The sequence below is a fragment of the Meleagris gallopavo genome, chromosome 5 (genome assembly GCF_905368555.1).
Source record: "Meleagris gallopavo chromosome 5, MGAL_WU_HG_1.1, whole genome shotgun sequence".
NCBI classification, from domain to species: Eukaryota; Metazoa; Chordata; class Aves; order Galliformes; family Phasianidae; genus Meleagris; species Meleagris gallopavo.
The window spans coordinates 51,584,462-51,606,315 of NC_139408.1; the positions used below are offsets into that span (position 1 = coordinate 51,584,462).

Consider the following 21,854-nt stretch of genomic DNA (forward strand, 5'->3'; position numbering starts at 1 on the left):
CTCTTTTCCCTGTTGTAAATAGAACGTGGAGAAAGAAAATATAGGATGAGAAAAGCACCATAAAGAAGCATGACTACACACGCAAATCTACAAAACTCAGAAATGCAATGGGTGAAAAGTCTCAAATTAGTTTGTATCCAACACCATCATATTTAGAAACCACGCTGCCATTAGGCAGTCATTTCAGCAGAGAGTGGGTGATGATCAAATCTTATGCAAATTTAGGCTGGCATTTCCAGCTGTAGTTTTGAGAGTGAGCCAATGTTAGTGGCACTAGCAGTAACTCAGGCTACTCATGTTATTTTTCCATGTAGTGAATTTATTGTGAATTAAGAATGTAGTGTTTTAATGATACATATGAAGGCCGTCATATATGCACTCTGGTTTTGGCTGTGCACTTGAGAGAAGCATTAATATAAACAAAGAGGTAAATAACTATATACATCTTCTTTCCCAAAAAATATCTGAAGCAATTCCACCAAAGCATGGCAGATCATTCTGTGCATTTAACTATTCAGTAAATATACACATAAAAATTTATTTATCCACATTTTTATAATAGTTATCACCATTATTTGGGTACCTTAAGAATGTGAAATATTTTTTTTTTGTCTTGAATTTATTTATTTATTAATCTTTTAAGGCTAAATATGACCCACCACAATAATTAAAAAAAAAAAAACAAAAACATGGGAAGAGAGGAAGGGGTAAAGTCTCTGTCTGTCTACACTAGTATTTTGTTTTTATTCTGCTTTTTAAAGTGATTGTGGAGAGTATATGTTTACTTTAGCTGAAATACAGAAAGATGCTTTAGTAAGAAAGCAAAAATAAGTCAGAGAGATCCAAAATCTAAACAGGTAAATATAATTCTCATAGTACTAGTTTATACTCTGCTCTGCAAATAATATATCATCTAACCCTAACTGGCGTGTTTTTGAGAAGCGTATTTAACAAGACATTTTGCTGTCATTGAGTCTTTCAAAGGTTTACTTTCATGGTTCAGGTATCTTTTCAGACCTTATTAGAACTATGAACTCTCCTCTACCTGTTCTTGCCTTTGGAGCAGATTTGGAAAGATCACTATTTTTATTAGTGCAGAGTTGAATAATTAATGAATATACAGATGGCATAGTATATCCAGGAGCTTGGCTGATGTAATTATTATATTAGAGTAGGAAAAGAAAGACACTCACCCTATCCTCGGCTCACAAAATAGACTCCAGTGGAGCAGATCTCCAGAAGAGATCCTTCCCCCCAGCAGTCAGCTCTTAAATGGGTCTAGGAGAGGTGGAGCCAGACTCCACCCTTTCCTGCAGCACAGGTGAATTGCCTTCACCTGTGCTCCTGTGGCTGACTCATTGCTTGCCTCAGGTGATCAATCACAGGTTCAGGCTGTGGTTCAGCAGCCCCATACAACAGTATAGCACATTCAAGTACAGGAAGATTTAGGTGTGGTAAATTCTCTTCAAGGAACTGTTTTCATAAATATCACCTGTAGGTTTTGTTTAATTTTTGGTTACTGGCAAATTAGGAATTTTTAATTTTTTTTTTTTTTTTTTTTAACTTTTCTCCTGTTAGATTATTCTCTTTTCTCTGGGTGGTTGGCAGAAGACAATCTTCATTTGGTTGCATCCCCAGGGATATTAGGTTGACTAGCTTTTTCTTCCTCCAACAAGATTAGTTCAGTCCTTGCTGAAGATGTAACGATAGTTTGAGAAACTGGAATATTAGATGAAGTCCCGTCAATTTCTTGTTTTTCACTCTCGGCTATTTCTTTAGGTGATAAGCTTTCCTGTGCATCAAAAAATACATCAGGTTTATCTGAAGGGCTATCTTCATCTGATATTCTTCTCTCTTTATCACCTGTCTCTTCTTTGTCAACAGTCTTAGCTTTTTTGGAAGGAGATGTGAAACCTAGTTTGGGAAATCTAAACCATCCAGTTTTTTCAGTTTGCTTAGAAGAATCAATAACTGATGTGTCAGCAGGTTTCATATCTTCTGGCTTTGTTTCTTCTGATTTTTTTACTTCTGTTTTTGAATCTGAGCTTGTTTCATCACCAGAAGATGAAAAGCCAATGCTTGGAAGCCAAAATTTGAATCTTCCAGGAGACCTTTTGCTGTCAGCCTTTTCTTTTTCATTAGTTACATACTTTTCTTCATCTTCTTGTGCTTCAGCTATATCCTCATCTTTAGAGAGAGGAGCTGCAGCTATTTTCTCTGGTGCCTTGTCAGAATGACTCTCTTCAGGTTTACTGGAAGGCTTTACTTCAGCAGCAAATGTTTTTAATGTTGGTAAACCTATCATTCCGCTAGATTCTTCAGTCTCACTGTGTGGTTTGTCACATAGTTTAAGCTCAGCAGTGACAGTCCTCTGTGCACTTACTGCAAAACTTTCATCAGAATGGTCAGGTTTGTTCACTGATGATGCATTTTCCATTGAAGGGCTCTGCTGGACTAGCACTTCTAAGTTGCTATGTGATTCAGGCAACTTTGCCTTGAGCAATGAAAATCCCAAAGTAGCAGTTTTAACTTCTGATGAGAGAATCTCTGATTCCTTCAGTATCTGGGTAGAGTAAATTTCACACCTTTCAATAGAAACATGTTCAGGTTCTACTTTCTCTCTCTCTTCTTGGCCTTCTACGTATGACCAATGAATGTCTTGCCCTGCATTTGAAAGGCAGGAGTCTATGGTAGCAGTCATCTGTGCTGTTTTAATGTCAGGTTCAGTAAGTGTTAGAATTTTGCTTTTTGCTTTCTGAATATCACCTTCCAGAGTCTCTGGTATTTCCTCGGGGATAGTAGAGCTTGCTTGCAAGTGCACCACTTCAATGTCAGCACTAGTTCCTTTTGGATCTGTTACCACTTTTGACAGTGAAACATCAGCTTCACTTGGGAGAACTCTGAAAGTGAATCTTGGTATTTTTAGTTTGGGAATTTTTATATTTACTTCTGGACCACCTTGTGACTTGTCCACTGTTTCCACTGTTATTCTAGCACATGATTCTTTGTGATCTATAGTTGGACTTGTTGGGCCAATGGATCCTTCTGATTTTTGTAACTGCGTTTCCACTCTGCCTATTTCAGTTTTAGACACTGAAACAGCTCCTGACTTTAGCAAACTGATATCATCTTCAAAACCCTTCGCTTCTGAATGTAATACTCCAAACTTTGGAATCTTAAATTTGTATGTTTTAATTTTACTTGCTTCTGCACTGTCTTCTACTTGCGCCTCCACATTTGCAGACACATCCTTTTCAACACGTTTCACTTGACGTTCCATTTCAGGATCTACCCTCTCAATTTCAACATCTGTTTTCACTTCTGGAACATCTACCTTTAAATCTTCCAACTTAGCTGCAACATAAACAGCATCTTCTGATCCCTTTGCAGTAGCCCACTCACCTGTAGACCATTTTAATTCACTGTCTTTTCCTACAATTTTCATCTCACTTGTCCTTATCTTTACTGTTTTAATCACTGCCCCTTGATTTTGAAGGTCTAATCCTCCCTTTGCAAGATTTGCATCTGTTTTTTCCTGTGTTCTCTCCAGAGTAATTTCACCTGATAATGTTTTAAATTCTCCACTTGAAGTCTTTAGTTCAGTGGAACTTTCTACTTTTGGAGTATCTATGTCCTGTGATTTGACTTTTTGGTCTTGAAGAGTCAGTATACCCTTAGGGAACTTACTTGGTGAACTGTTATCTCTGTCAATTATTGAAGCACTTATTTCCATTTTAGATAATTCCACTGAAGACACTGTAAATTCTGAACTGTGCATTTTTTGTCCTTCAGCACCACGCTTAACTATCTCTGCGTAAGTTTCAGTTTTTTGAATATTCACTCTACTATCTCTGCTTTCTGCAGATAATGAAATATCTCCTTCTACCTGTGGCAAGCTAATAACAGAACTCTCCACAGAATCTCCTAATTTTGGAGTTTCTTCTTTTCCAATAGTAATTTCAGCTTCAGTTTGTACTTTGGCAGAAGGAATGCCTGCCTGAGGCTTTTCTAGACTTCTTTCAACATCAGTATCACCCTTCTTTTCCTTTAAGGATGTGCGGCCAAATGCAGGTATTCTGAATTTTGGCATTTTAAACCATCCCTGATGTTCTTCAGTCTGAGCTTCTTCAGCTTTCATTTCTTCTTCTGTTTTGATTTCTTTCTCCTTAAGGCTCTCAGCGTGTCCCTCTGTCACTGCTTTAGACTCTGACTGGGGACTTATGTCTACCTTTGGAGCTTCAATGACAGCCGTCAGAACTTGGGGTGTTTTTGCCTTCGAAGCACAAACCTCTAGCCCAGGATCTGCCATATCAGATGTAAATTCTGATGCTGGCACTCTCCCAGTAATGTCAGCAACTTCTGCTGTCATTTTTAGCTGAGGTAGCTCAGCTTCTAATTTTGGAGAGCTGATCTCTGGATCTGGGCCTTTCCCTTTTGTCAGGGAGATTCCAAACTTTGGCTTCTGGAATTTGGGCATTTTTATCTGTACATCGTGACCTTCCAATTTCATCTTTCTTCCATCCATAACTAATGATCCTTCTGTTGCTATTTTGGTGCTTCTCAGTTCAGCTGAAGTTTCTCCTTTGGGGAACTCAATGCCTGTTTTTTGAATAGAATCTTTATCAGAACTCGATTTTAGGACAACCTGTTGAAAACTTTCCTCTGAAACAGTTGGAGCAGTATCGATCTTGGCTGAGCTGACTCCCAAATCAGCTTGGAAGGCTTCTGTTTTGGAAAGCTCCAAAGTGGGGATCTTAACTGCAGCTGTTTTTATGCTTATTTGTGCCCCTTCTTCTGTCTGTGTGGAATGACTTCTTTCTATATCAGGTATCTGTATTGAATCAACTCCATCTCTTTCTGTTTTAGTTACAGTACTTCCAGCTTCAACTTTTAATGAATGTCCCTGAGATTTGGGAATCTTGATCTTGGAAAGTGAAATTTTAGGCATGACAAACTGAGGCTTTTTAATTGGACTTTTCTGTTGATCTTTTCCAGCAGGTATTTCCAGATCAACAGCAGGCCTGGGGCCTTGATCATCAGCTACGGTTCCTTCCACTTCTGTGTCTATTCCACCTGATGATACAGCAACTTGATTGTCTTCTAAATTTGCTTCAGAATCTGCCTTAACAGTTGCTTCCTTCTTTGGTGACCAACTGAAGGATGGAAGTTTGAATTTTGGCATTTTGAAATGTCCTTCTTTCTCTTCTCCGTCTTCATTCCTGTGCTTTGTTTCCTCTTTAATTTTTAGTACCATATCTGAATCTTGAATATCACTGTCTGTTTTTGAGATAGAAATCTCACCCATTGGGAAGTGAGTATCAGCTTCTGATGCCTTCTTTTCAGCTTTGGTTATTTTCAATTTAGAGCTGGAAGATTCTTTTCCTTCAGTACATTCCACCTCCAAATTTGGTGCTTCCACGGCAATGTCAGCTATTTCTATCGTAGCTTTTAGTTGGGGAACCTTGGCTTCTGATTTGGTTTGGCTGACCTCCTTTTCTGATCCTTTCCCTTTAGAATTTGTCATTCCAAACTTTGGCATTTGGAATTTTGACATTTTTGTTTTCCCTTCAGGACCTTCAACTTTTATTTCTACACTACTCATGGCAATTTCACTTGATATTCTTTCAACACTTGCCTCAGGACTCTTTACCTCAAGCAAGGCTTCAGTTGTCATCTTAGTACCTGAGGAAGGAATATCAACAGCAGCTGATTTCTGGTTCAGGTCATCTTGTTCACAAGCAGTAAGTATGACCTCACCTGCAGGCATGCTAATATCCATTTCTATTTTGGGTCCTTCAACTTCAGATTCTTCCAGATGCCCTTCAGCTTCAGAAGGAGCAACAGCTTCTTTCTTTGGGGACCAATTAAATGACAGTAGTTTGAATTTTGACATTTTAAATTTGCTTTCTTTCTCCTCAGTGTCCTTCTCACCAGAGTGCTCTTTCCTGCACTCTGGACCATGAATATCCTTTTCTAACTTCTGCATGGTAACCTCCGGTGATGGAAGACTAACATCCAAAACTGAAGGACCCATAACAAATTCAGGTGACGGCTTTGGCATATTTAGGCCAAACTCAGATTCAGGAATCTGAGCTGGATTTTCAATATCAAACGTTTCAGATGTCATCTTTTCCTGGGAAAATTGAGATTCAGATTTGGAACCAACATCAATTTCTGGTGGTTTTCCCTTTGACCAAGAAATTCCAAACTTTGGTTTTCGGAACTTAGGTATTTTAACGGTATATTCTGTGTCACTAACACACAACTCAGCAGTTGGTGATTTTACTCTTCCTGGCTTTATACTTCCTTGTTCACAAGAACCTTCTGCATTCAAAATCTCAAAATCTGTAAATGAAATGTTCATATCAGCAGAAGATGAAATTTTTGATTCAGATTCTGCTACATTCATTTGATATTTGGTAAGAGTTATATCCTCTTTTGATAATGGGGAATCTGGATCAAACTTAGAAGAACTAATATCAACTTTGGAGAAACCCAAACTAGGAATTCTAAATTTACTGCTTTTAGAAGAGCTGTCTCCCTTAAAGTCAGGAGCAGGTTTACTTCCGACACTGCCAGAAATAACAGCAGGAGACTCCTCTGTTACAGAATAACAAATAGACTCTGACTCAGAACATTCAGTAGTAGACTTACTCTGAAGCTCAAGCTTTGAACGTTTAGAAAGTGAAACTCTATGCATACTGAATAAAGAACCTTTAGATTTGCCATTAGAATCCTCCCTTACAGAGGATGAACTAGAGGTAACAGCAATGTCAGGTGCTTGTATCTCAGCACCAGGTAGGGTGATGTCATGTGGAGGCTCCTTGAGACTCACGTCCACATCGGCAGCTACGGTGCCCTTGGCCTCTCTGCTGCTGGACCAGCCAAAGGAAGGCATGCCGAACTTGGGCATTTTGAACTTGCCGTCTTTTGCCTTGGTGGCCTCCTTCTCCGGGGCTTTTACCTCCCCCTCGAGGCTGAGCGCCGCCTCGGGCGCCTGCAGGTCGACACCGGCCTTTGGAAGGGTGATGTCGACGGAGGGCAGGCTGATGTCCACCTTGGGAGCTTTGATGTCAGCTTTGGGCATTTTGAGGGAGGGCTTCTCCAGTTTCCAGCCAGCCCCTTCGGTTTTGGCACCGGAAACGTCAGCTTTGAGGTCCAGTGAGGGGCCTTCCCCTGTGACCGTCACGGTGCCGGAGGGCAGCTCGACCTCTGCGGTGGGCAGGCTGACCTCGCCTTCGGGCCCTTCCGCCTTGGGCACCGACACTCCGAATTTGGGCTTGTCGAACTTGGGCATCTTAAACTTGCCTTTGAGGCCCGCGGCTTCCAGCTCGGCTCTGTCGAGCGAGCCTTCGGCAGAGGGCACTTTCAGGTCTACCTTGGGCGCCTGGAGGTCGAGGGAGCCCTCCACGGAGGGCGGCTTGATGTCGGGGGCCGAGATGCTGATGTCGACGGCGCCGGCCTTGACCTCTGCCTCGGGGAGGCTGGCGTCCACTTTGGGCACGCTGACGTCCACGTCGACTTTGGGAGCCTTGACGGTCGGCTTGGAGAAGGCCACGCTGGGCACCTTGACTTTTGGCATGTGTAGTTTCATGCCGCCGCCCTCCGCTTTGCCGGCAGCCACGTCCAGGCTGCCTTCGGCATCGGGGCCCTGCAGGGCGAGCTCGCCCTCCGGGATTTCGCCCTGGGCTTTGGGCAGCGAGATCTCGGCCTTTGGCAGGCTGACCTGCACGTGGGGAGCTTTGACTTTGGGCAGCTTGACGCTGGGCATCTTGACGTCGGGCATTTTGAAGCGGCCTTTCTCCGCGTCTGCGCCGGCGGCCGCCTCGATGGTCACCTCGGCGCCGGGCGCTTGGATCTCGGCCCCGGGCAGGGTCACGTCGACTTCAGCGGTTCCCGAGGGTGCCGTCACCTGGGGCTCCTTGAGGCTCACGTCCACATCGGCAGCTACGGTGCCCTTGGCCTCTCTGCTGCTGGACCAGCCAAAGGAAGGCATGCCGAACTTGGGCATTTTGAACTTGCCGTCTTTTGCCTTGGTGGCCTCCTTCTCCGGGGCTTTTACCTCCCCCTCGAGGCTGAGCGCCGCCTCGGGCGCCTGCAGGTCGACACCGGCCTTTGGAAGGGTGATGTCGACGGAGGGCAGGCTGATGTCCACCTTGGGAGCTTTGATGTCAGCTTTGGGCATTTTGAGGGAGGGCTTCTCCAGTTTCCAGCCAGCCCCTTCGGTTTTGGCACCGGAAACGTCAGCTTTGAGGTCCAGTGAGGGGCCTTCCCCTGTGACCGTCACGGTGCCGGAGGGCAGCTCGACCTCTGCGGTGGGCAGGCTGACCTCGCCTTCGGGCCCTTCCGCCTTGGGCACCGACACTCCGAATTTGGGCTTGTCGAACTTGGGCATCTTAAACTTGCCTTTGAGGCCCGCGGCTTCCAGCTCGGCTCCGTCGAGCGAGCCTTCGGCAGAGGGCACTTTCAGGTCTACCTTGGGCGCCTGGAGGTCGAGGGAGCCCTCCACGGAGGGCGGCTTGATGTCGGGGGCCGAGATGCTGATGTCGACGGCGCCGGCCTTGACCTCTGCCTCGGGGAGGCTGGCGTCCACTTTGGGCACGCTGACGTCCACGTCGACTTTGGGAGCCTTGACGGTCGGCTTGGAGAAGGCCACGCTGGGCACCTTGACTTTTGGCATGTGTAGTTTCATGCCGCCGCCCTCCGCTTTGCCGGCAGCCACGTCCAGGCTGCCTTCGGCATCGGGGCCCTGCAGGGCGAGCTCGCCCTCCGGGATTTCGCCCTGGGCTTTGGGCAGCGAGATCTCGGCCTTTGGCAGGCTGACCTGCACGTGGGGAGCTTTGACTTTGGGCAGCTTGACGCTGGGCATCTTGACGTCGGGCATTTTGAAGCGGCCTTTCTCCGCGTCTGCGCCGGCGGCCGCCTCGATGGTCACCTCGGCGCCGGGCGCTTGGATCTCGGCCCCGGGCAGGGTCACGTCGACTTCGGCGGTTCCCGAGGGTGCCGTCACCTGGGGCTCCTTGAGGCTCACGTCCACATCGGCAGCTACGGTGCCCTTGGCCTCTCTGCTGCTGGACCAGCCAAAGGAAGGCATGCCGAACTTGGGCATTTTGAACTTGCCGTCTTTTGCCTTGGTGGCCTCCTTCTCCGGGGCTTTTACCTCCCCCTCGAGGCTGAGCGCCGCCTCGGGCGCCTGCAGGTCGACACCGGCCTTTGGAAGGGTGATGTCGACGGAGGGCAGGCTGATGTCCACCTTGGGAGCTTTGATGTCAGCTTTGGGCATTTTGAGGGAGGGCTTCTCCAGTTTCCAGCCAGCCCCTTCGGTTTTGGCACCGGAAACGTCAGCTTTGAGGTCCAGTGAGGGGCCTTCCCCTGTGACCGTCACGGGGCCGGAGGGCAGCTTGACCTCTGCGGTGGGCAGGCTGACCTCGCCTTCGGGCCCTTCCGCCTTGGGCACCGACACTCCGAATTTGGGCTTGTCGAACTTGGGCATCTTAAACTTGCCTTTGAGGCCCGCGGCTTCCAGCTCGGCTCCGTCGAGCGAGCCTTCGGCAGAGGGCACTTTCAGGTCTACCTTGGGCGCCTGGAGGTCGAGGGAGCCCTCCACGGAGGGCGGCTTGATGTCGGGGGCCGAGATGCTGATGTCGACGGCGCCGGCCTTGACCTCTGCCTCGGGGAGGCTGGCGTCCACTTTGGGCACGCTGACGTCCACGTCGACTTTGGGAGCCTTGACGGTCGGCTTGGAGAAGGCCACGCTGGGCACCTTGACTTTTGGCATGTGTAGTTTCATGCCGCCACCCTCCGCTTTGCCGGCAGCCACGTCCAGGCTGCCTTCGGCATCGGGGCCCTGCAGGGCGAGCTCGCCCTCCGGGATTTCGCCCTGGGCTTTGGGCAGCGAGATCTCGGCCTTTGGCAGGCTGACCTGCACGTGGGGAGCTTTGACTTTGGGCAGCTTGACGCTGGGCATCTTGACGTCGGGCATTTTGAAGCGGCCTTTCTCCGCGTCTGCGCCGGCGGCCGCCTCGATGGTCACCTCGGCGCCGGGCGCTTGGATCTCGGCCCCGGGCAGGGTCACGTCGACTTCGGCGGTTCCCGAGGGTGCCGTCACCTGGGGCTCCTTGAGGCTCACGTCCACATCGGCAGCTACGGTGCCCTTGGCCTCTCTGCTGCTGGACCAGCCAAAGGAAGGCATGCCGAACTTGGGCATTTTGAACTTGCCGTCTTTTGCCTTGGTGGCCTCCTTCTCCGGGGCTTTTACCTCCCCCTCGAGGCTGAGCGCCGCCTCGGGCGCCTGCAGGTCGACACCGGCCTTTGGAAGGGTGATGTCGACGGAGGGCAGGCTGATGTCCACCTTGGGAGCTTTGATGTCAGCTTTGGGCATTTTGAGGGAGGGCTTCTCCAGTTTCCAGCCAGCCCCTTCGGTTTTGGCACCGGAAACGTCAGCTTTGAGGTCCAGTGAGGGGCCTTCCCCTGTGACCGTCACGGTGCCGGAGGGCAGCTCGACCTCTGCGGTGGGCAGGCTGACCTCGCCTTCGGGCCCTTCCGCCTTGGGCACCGACACTCCGAATTTGGGCTTGTCGAACTTGGGCATCTTAAACTTGCCTTTGAGGCCCGCGGCTTCCAGCTCGGCTCCGTCGAGCGAGCCTTCGGCAGAGGGCACTTTCAGGTCTACCTTGGGCGCCTGGAGGTCGAGGGAGCCCTCCACGGAGGGCGGCTTGATGTCGGGGGCCGAGATGCTGATGTCGACGGCGCCGGCCTTGACCTCTGCCTCGGGGAGGCTGGCGTCCACTTTGGGCACGCTGACGTCCACGTCGACTTTGGGAGCCTTGACGGTCGGCTTGGAGAAGGCCACGCTGGGCACCTTGACTTTTGGCATGTGTAGTTTCATGCCGCCGCCCTCCGCTTTGCCGGCAGCCACGTCCAGGCTGCCTTCGGCATCGGGGCCCTGCAGGGCGAGCTCGCCCTCCGGGATTTCGCCCTGGGCTTTGGGCAGCGAGATCTCGGCCTTTGGCAGGCTGACCTGCACGTGGGGAGCTTTGACTTTGGGCAGCTTGACGCTGGGCATCTTGACGTCGGGCATTTTGAAGCGGCCTTTCTCCGCGTCTGCGCCGGCGGCCGCCTCGATGGTCACCTCGGCGCCGGGCGCTTGGATCTCGGCCCCGGGCAGGGTCACGTCGACTTCGGCGGTTCCCGAGGGTGCCGTCACCTGGGGCTCCTTGAGGCTCACGTCCACATCGGCAGCTACGGTGCCCTTGGCCTCTCTGCTGCTGGACCAGCCAAAGGAAGGCATGCCGAACTTGGGCATTTTGAACTTGCCGTCTTTTGCCTTGGTGGCCTCCTTCTCCGGGGCTTTTACCTCCCCCTCGAGGCTGAGCGCCGCCTCGGGCGCCTGCAGGTCGACACCGGCCTTTGGAAGGGTGATGTCGACGGAGGGCAGGCTGATGTCCACCTTGGGAGCTTTGATGTCAGCTTTGGGCATTTTGAGGGAGGGCTTCTCCAGTTTCCAGCCAGCCCCTTCGGTTTTGGCACCGGAAACGTCAGCTTTGAGGTCCAGTGAGGGGCCTTCCCCTGTGACCGTCACGGTGCCGGAGGGCAGCTTGACCTCTGCGGTGGGCAGGCTGACCTCGCCTTCGGGCCCTTCCGCCTTGGGCACCGACACTCCGAATTTGGGCTTGTCGAACTTGGGCATCTTAAACTTGCCTTTGAGGCCCGCGGCTTCCAGCTCGGCTCCGTCGAGCGAGCCTTCGGCAGAGGGCACTTTCAGGTCTACCTTGGGCGCCTGGAGGTCGAGGGAGCCCTCCACGGAGGGCGGCTTGATGTCGGGGGCCGAGATGCTGATGTCGACGGCGCCGGCCTTGACCTCTGCCTCGGGGAGGCTGGCGTCCACTTTGGGCACGCTGACGTCCACGTCGACTTTGGGAGCCTTGACGGTCGGCTTGGAGAAGGCCACGCTGGGCACCTTGACTTTTGGCATGTGTAGTTTCATGCCGCCGCCCTCCGCTTTGCCGGCAGCCACGTCCAGGCTGCCTTCGGCATCGGGGCCCTGCAGGGCGAGCTCGCCCTCCGGGATTTCGCCCTGGGCTTTGGGCAGCGAGATCTCGGCCTTTGGCAGGCTGACCTGCACGTGGGGAGCTTTGACTTTGGGCAGCTTGACGCTGGGCATCTTGACGTCGGGCATTTTGAAGCGGCCTTTCTCCGCGTCTGCGCCGGCGGCCGCCTCGATGGTCACCTCGGCGCCGGGCGCTTGGATCTCGGCCCCGGGCAGGGTCACGTCGACTTCGGCGGTTCCCGAGGGTGCCGTCACCTGGGGCTCCTTGAGGCTCACGTCCACATCGGCAGCTACGGTGCCCTTGGCCTCTCTGCTGCTGGACCAGCCAAAGGAAGGCATGCCGAACTTGGGCATTTTGAACTTGCCGTCTTTTGCCTTGGTGGCCTCCTTCTCCGGGGCTTTTACCTCCCCCTCGAGGCTGAGCGCCGCCTCGGGCGCCTGCAGGTCGACACCGGCCTTTGGAAGGGTGATGTCGACGGAGGGCAGGCTGATGTCCACCTTGGGAGCTTTGATGTCAGCTTTGGGCATTTTGAGGGAGGGCTTCTCCAGTTTCCAGCCAGCCCCTTCGGTTTTGGCACCGGAAACGTCAGCTTTGAGGTCCAGTGAGGGGCCTTCCCCTGTGACCGTCACGGTGCCGGAGGGCAGCTTGACCTCTGCGGTGGGCAGGCTGACCTCGCCTTCGGGCCCTTCCGCCTTGGGCACCGACACTCCGAATTTGGGCTTGTCGAACTTGGGCATCTTAAACTTGCCTTTGAGGCCCGCGGCTTCCAGCTCGGCTCCGTCGAGCGAGCCTTCGGCAGAGGGCACTTTCAGGTCTACCTTGGGCGCCTGGAGGTCGAGGGAGCCCTCCACGGAGGGCGGCTTGATGTCGGGGGCCGAGATGCTGATGTCGACGGCGCCGGCCTTGACCTCTGCCTCGGGGAGGCTGGCGTCCACTTTGGGCACGCTGACGTCCACGTCGACTTTGGGAGCCTTGACGGTCGGCTTGGAGAAGGCCACGCTGGGCACCTTGACTTTTGGCATGTGTAGTTTCATGCCGCCACCCTCCGCTTTGCCGGCAGCCACGTCCAGGCTGCCTTCGGCATCGGGGCCCTGCAGGGCGAGCTCGCCCTCCGGGATTTCGCCCTGGGCTTTGGGCAGCGAGATCTCGGCCTTTGGCAGGCTGACCTGCACGTGGGGAGCTTTGACTTTGGGCAGCTTGACGCTGGGCATCTTGACGTCGGGCATTTTGAAGCGGCCTTTCTCCGCGTCTGCGCCGGCGGCCGCCTCGATGGTCACCTCGGCGCCGGGCGCTTGGATCTCGGCCCCGGGCAGGGTCACGTCGACTTCGGCGGTTCCCGAGGGTGCCGTCACCTGGGGCTCCTTGAGGCTCACGTCCACATCGGCAGCTACGGTGCCCTTGGCCTCTCTGCTGCTGGACCAGCCAAAGGAAGGCATGCCGAACTTGGGCATTTTGAACTTGCCGTCTTTTGCCTTGGTGGCCTCCTTCTCCGGGGCTTTTACCTCCCCCTCGAGGCTGAGCGCCGCCTCGGGCGCCTGCAGGTCGACACCGGCCTTTGGAAGGGTGATGTCGACGGAGGGCAGGCTGATGTCCACCTTGGGAGCTTTGATGTCAGCTTTGGGCATTTTGAGGGAGGGCTTCTCCAGTTTCCAGCCAGCCCCTTCGGTTTTGGCACCGGAAACGTCAGCTTTGAGGTCCAGTGAGGGGCCTTCCCCTGTGACCGTCACGGTGCCGGAGGGCAGCTTGACCTCTGCGGTGGGCAGGCTGACCTCGCCTTCGGCCCTTCCGCCTTGGGCACCGACACTCCGAATTTGGGCTTGTCGAACTTGGGCATCTTAAACTTGCCTTTGAGGCCCGCGGCTTCCAGCTCGGCTCCGTCGAGCGAGCCTTCGGCAGAGGGCACTTTCAGGTCTACCTTGGGCGCCTGGAGGTCGAGGGAGCCCTCCACGGAGGGCGGCTTGATGTCGGGGGCCGAGATGCTGATGTCGACGGCGCCGGCCTTGACCTCTGCCTCGGGGAGGCTGGCGTCCACTTTGGGCACGCTGACGTCCACGTCGACTTTGGGAGCCTTGACGGTCGGCTTGGAGAAGGCCACGCTGGGCACCTTGACTTTTGGCATGTGTAGTTTCATGCCGCCACCCTCCGCTTTGCCGGCAGCCACGTCCAGGCTGCCTTCGGCATCGGGGCCCTGCAGGGCGAGCTCGCCCTCCGGGATTTCGCCCTGGGCTTTGGGCAGCGAGATCTCGGCCTTTGGCAGGCTGACCTGCACGTGGGGAGCTTTGACTTTGGGCAGCTTGACGCTGGGCATCTTGACGTCGGGCATTTTGAAGCGGCCTTTCTCCGCGTCTGCGCCGGCGGCCGCCTCGATGGTCACCTCGGCGCCGGGCGCTTGGATCTCGGCCCCGGGCAGGGTCACGTCGACTTCGGCGGTTCCCGAGGGTGCCGTCACCTGGGGCTCCTTGAGGCTCACGTCCACATCGGCAGCTACGGTGCCCTTGGCCTCTCTGCTGCTGGACCAGCCAAAGGAAGGCATGCCGAACTTGGGCATTTTGAACTTGCCGTCTTTTGCCTTGGTGGCCTCCTTCTCCGGGGCTTTTACCTCCCCCTCGAGGCTGAGCGCCGCCTCGGGCGCCTGCAGGTCGACACCGGCCTTTGGAAGGGTGATGTCGACAGAGGGCAGGCTGATGTCCACCTTGGGAGCTTTGATGTCAGCTTTGGGCATTTTGAGGGAGGGCTTCTCCAGTTTCCAGCCAGCCCCTTCGGTTTTGGCACCGGAAACGTCAGCTTTGAGGTCCAGTGAGGGGCCTTCCCCTGTGACCGTCACGGTGCCGGAGGGCAGCTCGACCTCTGCGGTGGGCAGGCTGACCTCGCCTTCCGGCCCTTCCGCCTTGGGCACCGACACTCCGAATTTGGGCTTGTCGAACTTGGGCATCTTAAACTTGCCTTTGAGGCCCGCGGCTTCCAGCTCGGCTCCGTCGAGCGAGCCTTCGGCAGAGGGCACTTTCAGGTCTACCTTGGGCGCCTGGAGGTCGAGGGAGCCCTCCACGGAGGGCGGCTTGATGTCGGGGGCCGAGATGCTGATGTCGACGGCGCCGGCCTTGACCTCTGCCTCGGGGAGGCTGGCGTCCACTTTGGGCACGCTGACGTCCACGTCGACTTTGGGAGCCTTGACGGTCGGCTTGGAGAAGGCCACGCTGGGCACCTTGACTTTTGGCATGTGTAGTTTCATGCCGCCGCCCTCCGCTTTGCCGGCAGCCACGTCCAGGCTGCCTTCGGCATCGGGGCCCTGCAGGGCGAGCTCGCCCTCCGGGATTTCGCCCTGGGCTTTGGGCAGCGAGATCTCGGCCTTTGGCAGGCTGACCTGCACGTGGGGAGCTTTGACTTTGGGCAGCTTGACGCTGGGCATCTTGACGTCGGGCATTTTGAAGCGGCCTTTCTCCGCGTCTGCGCCGGCGGCCGCCTCGATGGTCACCTCGGCGCCGGGCGCTTGGATCTCGGCCCCGGGCAGGGTCACGTCGACTTCGGCGGTTCCCGAGGGTGCCGTCACCTGGGGCTCCTTGAGGCTCACGTCCACATCGGCAGCTACGGTGCCCTTGGCCTCTCTGCTGCTGGACCAGCCAAAGGAAGGCATGCCGAACTTGGGCATTTTGAACTTGCCGTCTTTTGCCTTGGTGGCCTCCTTCTCCGGGGCTTTTACCTCCCCCTCGAGGCTGAGCGCCGCCTCGGGCGCCTGCAGGTCGACACCGGCCTTTGGAAGGGTGATGTCGACGGAGGGCAGGCTGATGTCCACCTTGGGAGCTTTGATGTCAGCTTTGGGCATTTTGAGGGAGGGCTTCTCCAGTTTCCAGCCAGCCCCTTCGGTTTTGGCACCGGAAACGTCAGCTTTGAGGTCCAGTGAGGGGCCTTCCCCTGTGACCGTCACGGTGCCGGAGGGCAGCTCGACCTCTGCGGTGGGCAGGCTGACCTCGCCTTCGGCCCTTCCGCCTTGGGCACCGACACTCCGAATTTGGGCTTGTCGAACTTGGGCATCTTAAACTTGCCTTTGAGGCCCGCGGCTTCCAGCTCGGCTCCGTCGAGCGAGCCTTCGGCAGAGGGCACTTTCAGGTCTACCTTGGGCGCCTGGAGGTCGAGGGAGCCCTCCACGGAGGGCGGCTTGATGTCGGGGGCCGAGATGCTGATGTCGACGGCGCCGGCCTTGACCTCTGCCTCGGGGAGGCTGGCGTCCACTTTGGGCACGCTGACGTCCACGTCGACTTTGGGAGCCTTGACGGTCGGCTTGGAGAAGGCCACGCTGGGCACCTTGACTTTTGGCATGTGTAGTTTCATGCCGCCGCCCTCCGCTTTGCCGGCAGCCACGTCCAGGCTGCCTTCGGCATCGGGGCCCTGCAGGGCGAGCTCGCCCTCCGGGATTTCGCCCTGGGCTTTGGGCAGCGAGATCTCGGCCTTTGGCAGGCTGACCTGCACGTGGGGAGCTTTGACTTTGGGCAGCTTGACGCTGGGCATCTTGACGTCGGGCATTTTGAAGCGGCCTTTCTCCGCGTCTGCGCCGGCGGCCGCCTCGATGGTCACCTCGGCGCCGGGCGCTTGGATCTCGGCCCCGGGCAGGGTCACGTCGACTTCGGCGGTTCCCGAGGGTGCCGTCACCTGGGGCTCCTTGAGGCTCACGTCCACATCGGCAGCTACGGTGCCCTTGGCCTCTCTGCTGCTGGACCAGCCAAAGGAAGGCATGCCGAACTTGGGCATTTTGAACTTGCCGTCTTTTGCCTTGGTGGCCTCCTTCTCCGGGGCTTTTACCTCCCCCTCGAGGCTGAGCGCCGCCTCGGGCGCCTGCAGGTCGACACCGGCCTTTGGAAGGGTGATGTCGACGGAGGGCAGGCTGATGTCCACCTTGGGAGCTTTGATGTCAGCTTTGGGCATTTTGAGGGAGGGCTTCTCCAGTTTCCAGCCAGCCCCTTCGGTTTTGGCACCGGAAACGTCAGCTTTGAGGTCCAGTGAGGGGCCTTCCCCTGTGACCGTCACGGTGCCGGAGGGCAGCTCGACCTCTGCGGTGGGCAGGCTGACCTCGCCTTCGGGCCCTTCCGCCTTGGGCACCGACACTCCGAATTTGGGCTTGTCGAACTTGGGCATCTTAAACTTGCCTTTGAGGCCCGCGGCTTCCAGCTCGGCTCCGTCGAGCGAGCCTTCGGCAGAGGGCACTTTCAGGTCTACCTTGGGCGCCTGGAGGTCGAGGGAGCCCTCCACGGAGGGCGGCTTGATGTCGGGGGCCGAGATGCTGATGTCGACGGCGCCGGCCTTGACCTCTGCCTCGGGGAGGCTGGCGTCCACTTTGGGCACGCTGACGTCCACGTCGACTTTGGGAGCCTTGACGGTCGGCTTGGAGAAGGCCACGCTGGGCACCTTGACTTTTGGCATGTGTAGTTTCATGCCGCCGCCCTCCGCTTTGCTGGCAGCCACGTCCAGGCTGCCTTCGGCATCGGGGCCCTGCAGGGCGAGCTCGCCCTCCGGGATTTCGCCCTGGGCTTTGGGCAGCGAGATCTCGGCCTTTGGCAGGCTGACCTGCACGTGGGGAGCTTTGACTTTGGGCAGCTTGACGCTGGGCATCTTGACGTCGGGCATTTTGAAGCGGCCTTTCTCCGCGTCTGCGCCGGCGGCCGCCTCGATGGTCACCTCGGCGCCGGGCGCTTGGATCTCGGCCCCGGGCAGGGTCACGTCGACTTCGGCGGTTCCCGAGGGTGCCGTCACCTGGGGCTCCTTGAGGCTCACGTCCACATCGGCAGCTACGGTGCCCTTGGCCTCTCTGCTGCTGGACCAGCCAAAGGAAGGCATGCCGAACTTGGGCATTTTGAACTTGCCGTCTTTTGCCTTGGTGGCCTCCTTCTCCGGGGCTTTTACCTCCCCCTCGAGGCTGAGCGCCGCCTCGGGCGCCTGCAGGTCGACACCGGCCTTTGGAAGGGTGATGTCGACGGAGGGCAGGCTGATGTCCACCTTGGGAGCTTTGATGTCAGCTTTGGGCATTTTGAGGGAGGGCTTCTCCAGTTTCCAGCCAGCCCCTTCGGTTTTGGCACCGGAAACGTCAGCTTTGAGGTCCAGTGAGGGGCCTTCCCCTGTGACCGTCACGGTGCCGGAGGGCAGCTCGACCTCTGCGGTGGGCAGGCTGACCTCGCCTTCGGGCCCTTCCGCCTTGGGCACCGACACTCCGAATTTGGGCTTGTCGAACTTGGGCATCTTAAACTTGCCTTTGAGGCCCGCGGCTTCCAGCTCGGCTCCGTCGAGCGAGCCTTCGGCAGAGGGCACTTTCAGGTCTACCTTGGGCGCCTGGAGGTCGAGGGAGCCCTCCACGGAGGGCGGCTTGATGTCGGGGGCCGAGATGCTGATGTCGACGGCGCCGGCCTTGACCTCTGCCTCGGGGAGGCTGGCGTCCACTTTGGGAGCGCTGGCAGTCATCGTCTCACTGACTGGAATTTCATGTTTGAGTGTTTCATCTTTTGTTGTTCCCCAGGTAAATGTCGGTAATTTAAACTTAGGTAATCTTTGTTTGCTTTCTTTTCCATCAACATCTTTTTCTCCTTTCTTTGCAATAATTTCTATCTTTGAACTTCTGTCACTTCTCTTTTTGTTTCTTTCTTCTGTCGGATCCTTTTTTACTGTGTATTCGACATCAATTTTGCTGTCTTCTATTTTTATATCATCTACAGGTAATGTGGCCATTTCGATTGATGGTATTGTTATTTTCCATGTAGATTCTTCTTTTTCTGTAGCAGGTATCTGAGCTTTCATATCCATTTTCCTTCCTTTGTCAATTTCTTTATCAGCCTGTGTTTCCGGTACTGAATCTGATACATCTATTTCTGGTTTTGTTAATATCTTTTTAGTGTCTGTTTCTTTTCTTTTTGGCACTGACATCCAAAATTTTGTTTTCTGAATTGTTGGTATCTGTTTGTCATCTTCTGCTTGTTTTTCTCTTGCTTCCAGTATCTCGGGTGACTGTAATTCAACTCTAGCTCTACCTATTTCTAAACCTCTTTCCTCTATGTGTACTTCTGCTTTGTGATCCATTACGTCTACTTTAATTCCGTTTTCTCCTTCTGTTTTATCTTCTGTTCCTTTTTGCTTCTTTTTTCGGGATTTTGATGAGGTTTTTGGTGTTTGCTTTGTTGGGGTTTCTTTCAGATCTGCTTCTAAACTTGGCTTTGATACCTTTCTTGTTATATCTTGCACTTCAGGTACAGTATACTTCAATGTTGATTCCTTTTCTTTTTCCTTTTTAATGCTTATTTCAACTTCAGGGCATTTTTTTGCATACATGGGAATACCGTTTTCCACATCTTTTAAGTCTTTTGTTGAAGTTTCATTTAATTCCTCTGTTTTCATTTCAGAAGCAGAAGCAGTATATTCAACAGTCAGTATTTCAGGACCTTCCAGGCTGATATCTTCTTTATGTATTTTTTGTTTTTCATATAACAGTGTAGCATTTATTTCTTTTTTTTGCTTGTCTTGTTGTTCTGTTTTGGATCTGTACATTTTGAATCCAATACTAGGGAACTTCAGCTTCTTTTGGCTTCCCTTTTTTTGTTTGATATGAATTTCTTGTTGAGACTCTGTATCTGTGCTTGTAGGGGAAATATCCTGTATAGCAGGCTCATATGCATCTGATGTACTGTGAGATCTTCTGTGTCCCAGTATCTTTTTATTTTTAATTGACTGGAATTTTGGCCATGATAATCTATCTTTTTTAGGTCTTTTGCTTCTTCCAACCCTTTGGTTTACAATTAATGTTTCTCTATCTTCTTCTGAAGTAGCTTTTCCCAAAACATGCAGTGTTTCTTCAGGAATGCTTTCACTGAGTTCTTTATCCTGAAAGAACAAACGGTAGTTACTAAATCAAGTGTAAAATAATATGGAAACAACACAGAACAAAAGAGGTAATATAAAATATGTATAAAATTGAGCTTTGTATTCACATTATCTCCGTTACGTTTTAAAAAATCCTAAAAATGAAGTAGATAATTAAATAGATTACTATTACTATTAAGTAAATGGATTTCGTGACTGTAATATGTAGATTTAAGAAGGTGTACCTTCTTTGCAAAACACTGCATTAAATAGAAGTTTCAATAATTGTCTATATTTATAATCTATATTTATCATAATGTTTGTAAAAATATTATTCATTTTTGTATGATATGAAGAGAAAATTTACAGAAAGAATTTTGAAGTGTTCCAGAGGCATCTGGATGAGGAGCTATGAGATATGGTTTAGTGGCTTGTGGTAGTAATGGTGATGGGAGGACAGTTGGACTAGATGATCTTATAGGTCCTTTCTAACCTTGTGATTCTATGAATGCAGTGAAGATCTGTGAGGAGCTCTTGTGTATGTAAATATCAGGGATTATACATATATTTAATAGAAATTTTCTTGCAGTGATTTTGAGAAAAATATTTACTGGTGCTTCACATTTTTAAAGAATATTGAATGTAAGTAGTACAGTTCATCTGCGCTCATTTTGTCAGTGGACTTAACAACAATACCAATGCTGACTCACCACCTTACATCAAGACTGTAGCTTTTATGCCAACAGGTATTAATTTTATTAAGTTTAAACACATGGCTATGTCTTAAGAAGACAGGTGAATGTATTTTCTATTCTATATTTCCACACAGCATGTCACTATGGTGTTATCCAAACTTTGTAAATAAGACAAGTAATGACCTGACTTAATCGTTCCTTTTTGTACTGAGCTGTAGAGTGAAAATGTTCTAGCTCTTCTTTCCCAGAAATTTTTCTTTTCAGGCTGAATTGGACTCTGTATGGCTCTGAATACTGAAGAATCTTGAGTGCATCTTCATATTTGATATTATCAAAAAATATTGTAGCACTTAGAAGCTGATCACCTGCAAGCGGAATCAGATGGATATTATTTTAATTAGTTTGTATCTTCTTGTGATTCTTCAAATTCTGTTGCATTCGTGTTCACATGCAGAATAAAATAATCAATACCTACCATTCATTTAAAATTCAAAATTATGTTCACAGTCTAGAGTCACAGAACAGTAAATCATCTAGTCAAACTGCTCTGTTTGGACAGGGTCTTGCTTTGAGCATGGTCAGCTACAGCATGTTGCTCAGGTCTGTCAGGTTTTGAATGTTTCTAAGCATGGTGACTCCACAACTTCTCTGGGTAACCTGCTTCAGGGTCTGATCACCATGACAGTAACGTTATTTTCTTACATTTTTCACTACTTAGAATTTGGAGTTTTGTTCTTAATTAAATCATGAGTAGTTTTGTTGCATAATATTTTGCAAAAGAATCAAAGGCAGGTTCTCTGTGAATGGAATAAGTTGATCTTTCTTTTCATTTTAATTGTGTGTATACTACTTACTGAATATTCTTTTCACCGTTTGAGTAAAAATAAGATTTCTTACAGTATATAAAACAATTCACATTTCGTTACTCTTGAAGAAACCAATTTTAGAACTATTAATACGGAAAGGTTATATTATTAGCTGGTTTGGCATTTATTATTTCAATTATACAAAGAGATGACAGATCAGAAGGTATCCATAGGTAAACACAGCTACGTGCCTCATTATTCTAAGACTAAAAATATATCAGAAAATCGGACTGTACCTTCTCTCAGACTAAACACTTTTGAAGCAGGAGATTCCTTAAGTACTTTTTTAATAAATATTCCTTCATTTCCTCCACCAGCCACGCTAAAACCACTAGCACCAGCTTCCACTTCTGTTTTCAAGGTCACTTCCATTGTCTCCTACGTGTAGAAAAAGATGTGAATTTAAAAGT

General features: G+C 51.7%; 1 protein-coding gene across 1 annotated transcript in view; it reads right to left on the reverse strand.

The window, feature by feature from the left end:
* Positions 1–298: 298 nt before the first annotated feature.
* The window catches only part of AHNAK2 (AHNAK nucleoprotein 2), a 56,711-nt gene continuing 35,155 nt past the window's right edge, over positions 299–21,854 (reverse strand). The window contains 5 exon segments of the mRNA XM_085225742.1: positions 299–13,830; positions 13,833–16,025; positions 16,028–19,904; positions 20,762–20,943; positions 21,681–21,822. Of these exon segments, the coding sequence (XP_085081868.1) occupies positions 1,619–13,830; positions 13,833–16,025; positions 16,028–19,904; positions 20,762–20,943; positions 21,681–21,822 (18,606 nt within the window). The 3' untranslated portion in view covers positions 299–1,618.